Genomic DNA, 13,040 nt, shown 5'->3' on the forward strand with positions numbered 1-13,040 from the left:
ATACACTTTTGGGGGTTTTTTGAACAAAATTGTCTATTTTTGAGTTTTTATGCTCAGTGCAACTCTTTGATGTGCACATATGCACTAAGGCTGCATTTAAATGAAGATGAGTTTTCCCCCCTGCAAAAATATAACCATTCAACTGAAGTTCCCATTCCCAGCCCAAGAGTTTAAAAACCATTGGATTTGTTGAACCATCTCTGACTTTTACATTTTCTGCCGGATGTCAAACTGATTAAATTTTCTTTTGTGTTTTGTTTGTTTGTTTTTTCCTTCCTTTCTGTCCCTCCCTCGATCTCAGGAGTCTCGCTCAAGGGGTCACGCTCCCCGCCAGTCCAACCACATGGTGCCGATGCGAAACAGCAACAGCCCCAAATCCTCCATGAAGACCAAGCAGGCTTTCCTGCTGCAGGCCACCCGCCTCACCAAGCTGGCCCGGCACATGTGCCGTGACATCATCAGGCTGCGCCGTGCTGCGCGCCGGCCCTTTGTCCCCATTAACTGTGGGGCCATAAAGGCAGAGTGTAAGAGCTCTTTCAATTCCTCCTAACTTCTGCCACATGGATACACATACACATCTCCAGACAGAACACAACATACAGAGACACACACCAACACACACCTCCCCTCACCCCGACTGCCCCACCATCAGCCCCCGACATCTCTGCTCGCCTCTGCCCCACCCACCCCCTCCGTCTGTCTCTTTCTGTTTTATTATAATTATTGTTATTTTGTTTTTTGTATTCTCCCCCCCGTTTCCAATAAAGACTGCCTGTCCTCATAACTGAGTTTTGATCATCTTTTCATTCGTGTTTTTTTTTTCTTTATTATTTTTTTTATTCTTTTGCCTTGTTGTTATGTTTCTGAGTCACTTTGAACCAAAAGCCATTGTTCGAGTGGTTAAACAGGGATACACACACACACACACACACACACACACACACACTGTGACTGAAGTCGCTCCTGTCATAATGAATAGATTGTAACAGCATCCAGTAGAAGTCTAGTCTGAGCCGTATATATTTGCTGAAGTTGCTGGTAGAGGAAATGTATTTTATTAAGAAAAGCTCTATTTTGCACGGCGCTCCTGGTAAAGGTGCGTCCAGTCTGTGCTGTTATGACTGAGTGAGTTGTCTCAGCCACATATGTTCATTGTAAATACTGAACCTCAGCTTCACTGTCTTTGCCATCACCATTTTTAAATATTTTTTTAATTTAAACTTTTTTTTTTTTTTTTTTTGCACATGCGTTTTTCCCTCCTATTGATCATGTGTGTATCTGTGTACAAGACAAAGTGAACTGTTTGGATTGATTGTGAGCTTCAGACAGATTTGGAACCCTGAAGGAAGGAAGGTGAAGAGAAGACTTGGGTATAGCTGCTGGCTGCATCGCCCCTAGTAGATCAGGCCCAATCATAAGGAGTCCAGATCCCATTTGGGGATGGACCTTTTGCCATATTATTCACTCAGCTAATTTCCTGTGTTTCAAATCATGCAATATTCATATGAATCCACCCTGTCTCGTATATCCTGTGGACAGGATTTGCCACTCAGACTCATTCCTCGCCTTCGATTTCCCCTCCCTCATCTTTCATTCTCTAACGACTGTTGCAATATTCTCATCTCATCTTCTACCTCTACTTTTTTTTTTTTTTTGCTCTTTTCTTTCATTGCTGTGTGAATGTGGAGTAGACCTGCAATAAAGTCACACCTGAAAGCATCTTTTCCGAGTCCTTGTGCTTCATGTGTCTGTGTTCTCTGTCCATCAACTCCACCACACTCAGAGGAAGCACAGCGGCACCCCCGCCTCCCCCGCTCCTCAGCATGGACTCAACCTCCAGTGCCTGCTGTCATGCCGTCTTCATAATTGAATGTATGTGTCTACGATATGTTTTCATGCATGTAAGCATGTGCTGACATCTGTATGCGCATGTGAGAGGGGGGGAGATTTCTCCTCCCTTAGAGCAAGTCGCTGCAAAATACCTCAGTCATTTGCTCCTTTGCATCAAATCCTGCATCTTGTGGTCTTTATCCATAATCATGTACCTGAGAAGAGGCCATTTTCATCTGCATGAGATGTTCATGTTGATAAACGGATAAATAGGTTTTTTTTTAAAAATTTTTTTAAATTTAAATACGGGGAGAAGAGGGGATTAACAAAAATTTCTGTGTATGTGTGTTTGGTTTAGACATGTTAAGGGTGTCGGAAGGGCAGGGGACTCGCCTACCTAAAACCAGAGCCGCCCAAAGGAGCACTCTGACTAGTGTCCTGCAGTTTCTAGGTAAATGAACACACAGTCAGTGTTTGAGCAGTAGGAGTCTAACCCATTAAGCCAATAAAACATGAGCAGAAATAACTCAGATGGTCTATAGGAGCCACTTCATGCACCTCCGGTGTGTCTTTTCCAGAGTCCCGTCCAGCAACCCACGCCCCTCGCTCCCACCGCACCCCGGGCCTTCAGACGCCTCCCCCTAGACGCCTACTCTCCTCTCTACCACATGGGCCTCACGGCATGCTGGGAAAACGCAGCTATCATCACCACAGCAGGGCTGACCCAGACAGGCGCACAGGTACATCACAGACTCTTATTAATCAGTAAAAAGAAAAAGAGATCTGATTTAATCCCACAAAGGTAATTATTTTCAGATTTGCTTAATTTAATCCTGCTCAAAAGCAGAAAGTCCATTCTGTTTAAAGCCCCCCACATTCAAAAGAAAAAAGAAAATGCATCCCTTCTTTCTTTTTTTTAAGTTACTCGTAATGTGAATTAAGTCTGGGGAATAAATAGTGTTGATATCCAATGTTTTGTTATCCTTATGCTTAATAAAAAATCCAATTAGTAGGAATACATCTGGAGTTGATAACCTTTTCTGCCATTTCTTATCTAAACTAGCTCGTTGGAGAGAATGACAACTAATTCTAATGAAAACGAATCAGCAGATGGGGGTCATTTGGATAATTTGGATGGTTCAACTTCAGTTTGACACTTTGTTTTTTATTGGTAACTTCACTTTTTTTTACTGAAATTGAAACACAGTTATTTGTTGCACAACTTGTAACTAGGACAAGAAATAAAACCAATCAATACTACTCGCAACTGGCAGATTCCCTCATGTGTACTTTGCCTCTTTCTCTCACTGCTGTGGGTTTGTTTTTGCAGAGAACCCAGGTACAACAGGTGGACCTCTCATGGTAGGCTTATTTTCTATTTGCTTTACACTTCCTCTACAGCTGCATCGACTGCTCTCTAACGTTCGGATGTATGTCTTGCAGCATAACGGCCGCAGCAGCAGCAGTGGAAATACCAGAGGAGGAGTGATGATTCGCAAGAGGCGCCCTAATTGGATTGATGCTCCCGATGACAGCTTCTTCCTTGTCACACGGGAGACCAGGTAAGCAAAGGTGACCCTTTCTTGAATTCTGATAGGCTTGTTGTGTGTGTGTGTGTCTGAAGGAAGATGCTGACAGCTGAGCGAAAGCAGATGACAGGAAATAGTCTGGGACAGAAATGGACAGCAAGTTATTTTTGTCTCATGGTGACCTTGAGACAGATGCACAATGCACATCAGCTCAAAAGGATACAACACAATGCCCTAAGAGTGCAAACACATCAGCGCATCATTCAACACTGTTTTGACCAACTGGATGGAAAATTTGGAAACTGATTAACACACTCATGTCATATTGTACTATTTTTTTTTGGGGGGGGGGGGGGGGGGGGGGGGGGGGTTAAGGGGTTTTGACAACTTTAAAGGATTTTAAATCAGTAAGAAGCTTGGGCAGCACAGTGGTGTGATAGTTAGCACTGTTGCCTCACAGCAAGAAGGTCCTGGATTTGAAGGTCCTTTCTGTGCAGATGTTCTCCCTGTGTCTGCGTGGTTCCTCTTGGGGTACTATGGCTTCCTCCCACAGTCCAAAGTCCCCGCTGTACCCCGCTTCTTGCCCTATGGCCACTGAGATAGACTCAAAACCCCTCCTTCGAATTAGATACATGGAAGAAAATTAATGGATCTATAAATAGTACAAATTTCATGATTGATTTGTGTTTTTAGGCTCACTATATCTAAATTTGGCCCCCTGTCACAGTTTGTTAAAGTTTGCAGACTGTGGGGAGTGTGCAGTGCATAAGAGCCAAAGTGCAACAGACCAATTAACAAGCTGTATATTCACTGATAAAAGCCCAAATATTAAACAGATGTTATTCAGACACCACAAGAGAACATGCAGGTAAGCAAACAGAGACTAAGGAGAAGAATTGGACTATTTTATGTACACATGGGATAATCAGGGGATTACCCCATGAACACAGTGTGGTAATGAAACACAAGTGAAGGTGAGGACAATCACTGACAATGAGGAAGGGAAGTAGAGCTAAAGAGCAAAGATGGAAGACATAAGAGCCTGATAACTAAAAAATGACATAGTTTTTAACTGGAAACAGTGAAACGCAGACACACAAACAAACTAGAGCTAACATGTATCCAGAACTGAAGACTCACAGAAAATCAAAACTAACAGTAAAGAGAGCAAAGAAACAAGCAGAGAACAACAAGTCCAGTTCAAACCTTTGAGACTAGTCCCACACTTGGATTCAGTCAAGGATGTGGATGCATTTTTTCCCATATAGACATTAATCTTGTGCTTCACTGTGAATTCAATTCAGTTTTATTTATATAGAGCCAAGTCACAACAATAGTTGCCTCAAGGCGCTTAAGGATTTGTCTTGGTCAGATTTCTAGTTATTTATTTATTGCTGTCTGATTCAGTTCAGTTACCTTTTAGCTACATTAGCCCTGTGGGTCTGAGGGTTAGGTGGTGCAGACATTCAGGTTCCCAAGGGGTGAATGTGAATATCATATCCCACTTATGATGAATCCTCTCATAAGCACAAGCATGTCTTTGAAGGCACGGGTGAAAGATGGTATACTTTCTGAAGATTTAACCAAAGTCCAGCTGAAATGTAAGATTTCATGGTGCATTCAGGTAATTTAATAAAACATTTAATAAATGCGATTAACTGTGCCATAAACAGCTGTTCAAAACATGCTGTTTCATCATCCTCCAGCTTTTCAGCTGAAACAGCCTGCCATTGATTTTGTTGCTGTTGGTTTTTTTTTCTGCATTATAAACAAATACGCGTATACATTTTTAATAAAAAACCTCTTCATTCAAGTGTATTCACCTTCATGGTCTGTTTCTTTTTGCGTTGCTTTAGCCATTAATATACTTTTTTCTATGTGACTGAATTTACATCCATTTACTTTTTCTTTAAATGTACACATGCACTTTCCCGCATGGACTCATACACGTACGTATGTGTTCCCATGTGCAAGAGAAAGATGTTCCTCCATTAAGCCTGTGTCTAAATGAGCCATAGCGCTCGGCTCTCACAGCCGCCCTCGGACCGCTGGGGCTAAAATTAGAGGAGGCTAACTGGTGCAGATGGAGCCTGGCACCGTTGTGCCCTGAGTGGAAATATCATTACCACATTAACCATGGCTGCACTTGCATGAATCACTCAGTTACCACCAAGGCAACATGGCCGTGTGAGTGGGACAGCATCGATCTGAATTCTGCACCCTTTGTTTAATTGTCTCCTAGTAGAGACAATTAATGCCTTTCTGAACAAAATGCATTAATAGATGTGCCCTGAAAAGTTGGTGCTAATGAGAAATGATCAGAGGTTTCATCAACTCCCTTTCTTTGCTTCTCCTTTTCTCTGAGTATGATGAAAACACAGAGTATAGACAAGGGGTTGGAGATGTCTCCCACTAATTCGGAGATGGGAGAGAGATAAATAGAAATGAAAGTAGAGATGACAAAATGTGTTTCATTTTAGGTGACGCAGTGGAGCGTCATTAAAACAATTCTACTAGTTAGGCAATAAAAAATTTGAAACTATGGACAGGAAAATTTAAACTTTTTAAAATATTGTACAATAATCACACAAGAACTGGACTTAAAATCAGCGGCAGCAGGTGTTACAGAGAGATCAATCCAAATGAAAGACTTTTTATTTGAATTGCCATCATTGTGTCTAGAGGAGGTCAGGAAAAAAGCAAAACATGGAGTGTCTACAGCTATTTGTAAAACATGCTGGAGGCTATGTCATGGTTTAGGGCTGCATTTCAGCCAGTGGTGTTGGGCATCTTGTCAAACTTGATGGCATTGTAGATGCAGAAAGTACCGTCAGATTTTCATCCACCGTGCAATGCCATCTGGAAAGGATCTACTTGGCATTACTTAATTTTTCAGCAGGACAATGAATCCAAAATCACTGCCAGTGCAATAAAAACATACCTGGATAGAAAAACAGAGAATGGAACACCATCAGTCAAAGACTGGCACCCCCAGGGCCTGGACCTCAACATTGTTGAGGCAGAGGTGGATGAACTCAACTGTAAATGGAACAAAAGGCAGCCAACATCCAAAGCATGTCTTTCATGTAGCCCGGAGAACTATTCCTGAAGACTACTTAAAGAAAGTACAAGAAAGTAAGCGAGAACATCCTCTGGGAACTATAATAATCTTTAGCAATCTTTCATGGCTTTCATGTAAAGACTATGTTAAAATATTTTGTTCGCATGTAAATTGCATTTTACACTCAAAGTATAAACCAGGTATAAAGAGCCCACTTTTCCTACCTTTTAATGTTTTCCTCCCTTGAGGTGACAGCAGTCCATAAATAACCAGTAAATACAAAACTATTACACCACTGTTCCTCATTTCTTTCATTGCTGATAAAAAATAGCACTCCAGTGACTTTTTCCCCCTTATTTAATTGGAAAACCCCCCATTGCATTTTGGTGAGTAAATGAATGGCAGCTTGTTTAATTCCTGAAATCGAATACTCCCAAGATATCACAAAAATCAGATGTTTGCAAAGAGAAATTGCTATAAATTGGACCTAACATGTTTTCCTTATTTTCTCTCATATATCCTTACCAAATACTTTTGTAGATACACCTGTTTAATCGCTTGTAAATCTCTAATCAGCCAGTCGCATGACAGTAACTCGCAGCACAACTTTCTGAAGTTCAAATCGAGCATGAGAATTAGGAAGAAATGGGATTCAAGTGACTTTGAATGTGGTCGGGCTCTTGTGCCAGATTGGCTGATCTGGATTTTTCCAAAACTTCAGTTTCACAGAGATTTTCACACACAACCATATCTAGGATTTACATAGAATGTAACTTGGATAAACACTCAACAACCAAGTTATACTAAAATGAGCTCTACATTAACACGGCTAATGTTTTAAATAATAAGTGTATGTAAAGGTAATCCTTGTGAACCAAAGGCTAGGGCTTTGGTCTTCATGATGTCTTAGACAAATTGGTCATCCGAGGCAAGGAAGCTCCACCCAGCTGGTGATTAAATCTTTTGCAGCCAGTCAGAAGAAAACTAGATTAAGGATAGAAAAGCTAAAACTAAGGAGCTTACTTTAAACTATGAATCATGATAAGCTACTATAGTAGAATCCACGATTAAAAATAAATGGCAAATGGTAAATGGACTGATTCTTATATTGCGCTTTTCTACTCTTCCGGAGCACTCAAAGCACTAAATATGGAGCTGGAAAATGAGCACGTCTCATTTCTTCCCCAAATTTGTCACATTATCCTTCAGATTTTATGGATTTGCATTTGGAGAGGCTCCGAACTTCTGAACTAAGCAATCAAACTGCAAATAAAATGGATACACAAGCTTCACAGCTAAAACAGCGAAATGGTGCTTAAAGTGCTTAACAATGCCTCAGTATTAACAGTGTTATAATATCATATATCGAATGATTGTCTATAGCAAAGCGTCAGAAATGGGGAACATTAGGATACAGAAGCAGAGCAAAGCAGAATATAAATGAGACAGGCTGATATGTTTGAGGATAGATTTACATGTTTGCTTTCTTCCTCCCAACAACCAGATGAACAGACAACCAGCAGAGATAAATCCGTTCTGTTTTCCCTCCGTGTTATAACTGCGTGTCCTCTAACTTTGAGCCATAGCACACGCATGCGGTGCTCAGTGTCAGGGTATACTGTACTTGAGAGATTTGTGTGGAGACTCTTACATGCACATTCAGACACATTTGGTGTTGTTGGATGTACTGGCACATAATGTACTGTAATCTGCTCGGTAGGAGATCCCCGTGGTTCGGCACATTATAGTTGTGCAGTGCAGCGGGGATTTGGAGGCAGCCGGTGTGTTTTGCATTCACAATACGAGATAACATTTACAGCAATAGGAAAGGGGAAGAAAATGAGATTGCACAAAGAGCTTTGCTGTGCATTAAGTCTCAGACTGCTCTAAGGGAACCATGAATAATCACCTATACATTGTGGTTATGCACCTTGCATTTGTCTCCATTTGGATTCAATTAGCGCTCTGTCCAAGACTTGTGAGTGTGTCCCAAGAATCTGGGATTCTTTAGTGCCTGTGGGTTGTAAAAAGTGCTTTCCTGTCACGCCGCAAAGCCCACTGCAGTCTGGAAATTACCTACAAAACCCTCAACGAGCCAGAAAATCCTGCAAAAATGTTCTCCTCTATTACTTCATAACAGACACGTGTATTTGTTCTGGTGCTCGGAACGCGCTGCACTCTCCTATAGTAAATCTCTCGAGATGAGAAGAATCTAGTTGTATCTAATTACCTTCTCAACAGCCTGGATCCGCAATGTATTGCCCTCCAGCTGAACTGTGCTCATATTAAATCATTCAAACTACCCTAAACTTCACAGCTTTCTCTCTTTATGAGATTTTTCATCTTCATGTCTTGAACTCGCCGTTCTCTGGCTGTTTGCACTTTTCTGCTTAAATTGCACTGATCAGAGAAATCAGAAGCCATTTTCTTGCTCATATTTAAGAGACACTGATTCTAAAACCAGAATCAGATGTTGACTGATGATTACATTTTTTCCAACCAAACAACCAGATGATTAACAACCAGTAGCGCAGTATGGCAAGCCCACGGTGATAAATCAGCTGTCTCATGAAGTCAGTTTCATAATTTGTATATTTGGGCTCTATGTGTTGATGCAGTCAACATGAGTAATCGTCTCAGACAAGCATTATTTGCAGGCTAAGAAATACATTCAGAAGCCACTTTATTAAGTACACCTACTCATCTGCTTGTTACTGTACAATCAGTCAGTCACATGACAGCAATTCAGTGCTAAAGTATTAGTAAAAACATTTTTTGTTGTTGTTTTGTTTTATTTATTTAAGGATTTTCGACTCATGTTGAGTGATTATTGTTTCCCTGACCCTCGAGGCAATAGTTGGATTAGCTGCTGATATTTGCATTTTTAAGCAGTGAAATACAGTTAAAGTACCAAAGGTAAATTTACTTATAATACCATTTCTGTAAAATGTAGTCTAATGGGTTATAACTGCTGACATTGCAGCTTGGCTTGCTAGGGAATTTCCTAGGGGATCGATAAAGTCTTACCTATAAAATTTACCAAATCTTTGTATTATTAATCTGAATTTGCAAAGTCAGTAGTGTCGATTGTTAGAAAAGGTTGGAAAAATAAAAGATGAATATATAGTATGGACATAGCCAGTCTGATGCACAAACTGCACCACACAGTATGCCATTTTTTCAGATTACTGCATTAAAAAAATTTCAAAATCTTAGCATACCGGTAGTTGAACTACTGCCCAGGTGTAAACATGTTAATTTCAGCTGCAAAGTTGTGCATTTTAACACATGAGTTTATGGCAACCAGACTAACCAACTATGAAGCCAGTCTCTGGTAGTCTTTTGTAGAACTGAGGCACTTAGAAGTTTGCTTCAGACCTGGAGTTGAATGAAAAACATAATATAAGCCCCTGAAATATGGCAGAGAGGAAGCATAAAACAAGTACCAAACGCCTAAGATCAGGAACATCCTTTTAGTTTTATTAATGCTGTTTATCTCTGCATCCCTGTTTTTTTTCTTCACTCATCTTGTCCCATGTTGTCTCCATCCATCTAGGCGGGCTCGACGGATGTTGTCTCGCTCCCAGCTGAGGCACGCTTGCCGGCAACCTTGTGAGCAAATCACCCTGCGCAGGGTCTCCCAGGGTCCACCGCAGGGGCTTGTCCTCGCCCCTCCACACCCTCACCCCAGCCTGAGAATGCGAGGCCCCATTGTTATCCACGATTGATCGGATATGGACTCTCCGACCTCCACTCCACCTGCACTTCTGCGTACACACTAATGAATTCTCACCACCTGTTCTGCCATTAAATCCTCAAACTCCCCCTTTACTTTTAGTCCTAAAAATACCATTGTATCCCCTGACAACACTTAAACAACCTGTCTAACTGTTTGGCAACAGAAGGATGCAATGAGCTGCAATGCAATAGAAACATAAGCCTGACCTGACTGCAAGTGCTGCCTGTCTTTACTCCCCTGGGGATTACATTTGTATATGTATATACTGTATCTGGGTGCACGTAGAGAGCGTGCTTATATATATGTGACCCTATCAACCAACACATGAGGGAGCGGTCCGAGCGGATGTTGATGTCCGCTGTTTTTAGTTTTTACAGGATGGACGTAACCACAGGACTTTGTGTGACCTTTGTGTTGATGGTGAATTTTCGTGAAGTTTTATCAGTTTGTATAAAGTTATATTGGGTGGGGGCATGGGGGCTTGAATTAGTGTGGGGAAGGGGTAGCGCTGCATTTAAGGGGGAATGGGGTTCTTTTAATATGGGTATCAAGACACGAGTCCACTGCTAACATTAAAAAAGAAAATGCACTATACTGAGATTGGCCATTTAAGACACGAATGCTATAAACTGTGTTTTAGTTTCAGTCATTCACACACCTCTTGAAATCTAAATAAATGAGCTGGAATCAGTGTTGAAGAGAGATGAGATATTTAAGTGGGGTCTGTTTCTGGCTCCATATTTCTATTCTTGGACTATACTGAAGTGGTTTTGCATCATTCACTCAGGCTCAAAATGAGCCTTGTATATCTTATGCTGGGCTTTGGTGCAGATTCTCACAAGCAAAGTAAAGCATTTTTATCTCCTCTCCTGTTCAAGCCAACTTTTAACTGATTGGCAGCTTCTTGCAAACAGAACATCCTAAAAGGAATTCAGAGTTAAGAATGGAAAAAACTGTCTCAAGCATAAGCTTTTGTTTCATACACACACACTTTTGGCATGTTTAAAGGGGTTGTATTATCAGTGTTGCTGATATTAAAAGTTTAATAAGTAACGCCTGTGAGCCAAATGCTCAGTTTCACACAGTTTTTCCTTCTCTTACTGTGACAACAGAAGTCCCGCCCACCTGTTGTTCAAACCTTTTGTTTACGAGGGATATCCAATTAGAATAAGATAGCTTACATGGAGCGGCGACACAGTTGAACAACTTGTTTCACTCAGAGGACGGAGCAAGGGCTGCAAAAAGGATCAAATAAATATAAATAAGGATTATTTTGAGCTGCTTTTATTAAAAGGTACTTTAGTAGTGCCCAGGAATAGAAATATGGACTATAAATGAATAGAACAGATCCTCTTTAATATGGACATGAAACTTGTAATTTCTCTCTCTCTCTCTATATATATATAAATATATATGTCATAACATAAGAAAATGCATAACAGGCCCTCTTAAAAACAACAATAAAAACAACAAAACGTGTATAATTCTACCTAAGAAACTATGTTACTCATGATGAATCTGCTTGAAGTATAACGAGGCAGAGAAATTAAGAGCCAGCTTACATCAAACAACATAAACCCCCCACATAAACCGCTGTATAATATATTGTATATGTCATTACATCACTGTAAATTGAACTCATCTTCTTTCTATGGCCAGTTCTACCTACCTATCCCAAACATGGGTACTAAAGCACTTCCTTTGCAGCAGAAAAGGGCATGGATCCGTCACATTTCCCTCAAGGCTGTGATGTCCCGGCAACTTTTTGAGGCATAAAAATACATGCGGCTTTGCCAGCAGCTGTTTGCTATGAGCTAACATCCTCTGCTTTTTGTTCTTTAAAGCTGACGCTTGCATTTTTACTGATTTCAAACCTCTCTCCCCCTGCTGTACCGCCAAATTGCCTCAAAAAGCTGCCTGCCAGCGCATCCGGGTGTGTTTATTCTGAGTTTTAGAACTGGCATTGCCGCCGCATGTCTTTGAGGTGAGAGCCTCAGCTGACCGATGGGTCACTTGATTTCTTCTTTCAGTCAGAATGTTTATGTTAGTGTTTCCTGTATGTCATGTGTTGAATTATGAATATGCTGAGACCAATAAAAGAGAAAAACAACGCAGTGCTAGATAATGGTGTCCATTGTCAGAGAGAGTCATTTGGTGGTGTTATACACTCACATTCTGCCTTGTCTACCAGCCGCCTACTCCATCTCTCTGCCTCTGTGTGTCTGTTTGTGTTGTTCTCGAGAGGGTGGGTTGTATATGATAGATGGGGCCTCATACGCACTGTGGCCTGCGTGAGGTTGCCATAATATACCCCCACAAAATATGGCAATTTGACACAGAGGTGAAGAATGAGGAGTGTTTTCAGAATATAAATCATGTTAGTGGGAGCACGCAGCTTTCTTTGAGTGACTTCACTGTGTGTAGATGTGCACGCTTTGTTGCACCCCCGTTGTTCTGTTTAAAAAGGTTTTTAACCTGCAGCTTATGCTCCCCCCCACAGCCTGCAGCTAGAGAAGAATGACCACAGTTAACTGTTGCGATTGTTTTGATGCTTTCTCAACCGATGTTTTCTATGCGATCTGTAGCAGATTGAACTTGACATGTTATAATTTGCTTTTCCAGCTACAGGCATGAAGGATTTAGTAATAATATTTCACGGCTGCTTTCATAATATCTGTAATAGCTACAAACTTTTATCTTGGCGCTAATTTTGCATAAGTATATAGATTAATGAAGATCATTCCCCTGTTTAATTGCTTAGCTCCTCGTTTCAACATCTAATAGAATTAATTAACCCTTAGATAACATTCATGTCATGGTGACGACATCAGTTTCTCTGAAAGATGATTCATTTTCATGTCTTTTAAATGACAGACATTGA

At 40.9% G+C, this 13,040-nt stretch overlaps 1 protein-coding gene across 3 annotated transcripts in view; it reads left to right on the top strand.

Annotated features, from left to right (window-relative positions):
• The window catches only part of mta3 (metastasis associated 1 family, member 3), a 29,783-nt gene extending 19,161 nt beyond the window's left edge, over positions 1–10,622 (top strand). The window contains exons 14-19 of one of the 3 annotated variants that reach the window (XR_015130755.1): positions 302–524; positions 2,189–2,281; positions 2,409–2,570; positions 2,894–3,001; positions 3,161–3,192; positions 3,274–3,373. Coding sequence is in view for 2 of the 3 variants with exons in the window: in XM_086303996.1 (XP_086160122.1) it covers positions 302–524; positions 2,189–2,281; positions 2,409–2,570; positions 3,161–3,192; positions 3,274–3,392; positions 9,977–10,148 (801 nt within the window). In the remaining variant the exon portion in view is untranslated. Of the gene's footprint in view, positions 1–301; positions 525–2,188; positions 2,282–2,408; positions 2,571–2,893; positions 3,117–3,160; positions 3,193–3,273; positions 3,393–9,976 lie in introns of those variants that run through there. The other 2 variants (XM_086303996.1, XM_086303997.1) reach the window with 2 other exon arrangements.
• Positions 10,623–13,040: the final 2,418 nt, after the last annotated feature.

This window comes from Aulonocara sp. 'chitande type north' Nkhata Bay, linkage group LG8, assembly GCF_057382095.1.
Source record: "Aulonocara sp. 'chitande type north' Nkhata Bay isolate Kocher_YH1m ecotype deep benthic linkage group LG8, A_spYH_male_GT1.1, whole genome shotgun sequence".
Classification (NCBI taxonomy): domain Eukaryota; kingdom Metazoa; phylum Chordata; class Actinopteri; order Cichliformes; family Cichlidae; genus Aulonocara; species Aulonocara sp. 'chitande type north' Nkhata Bay.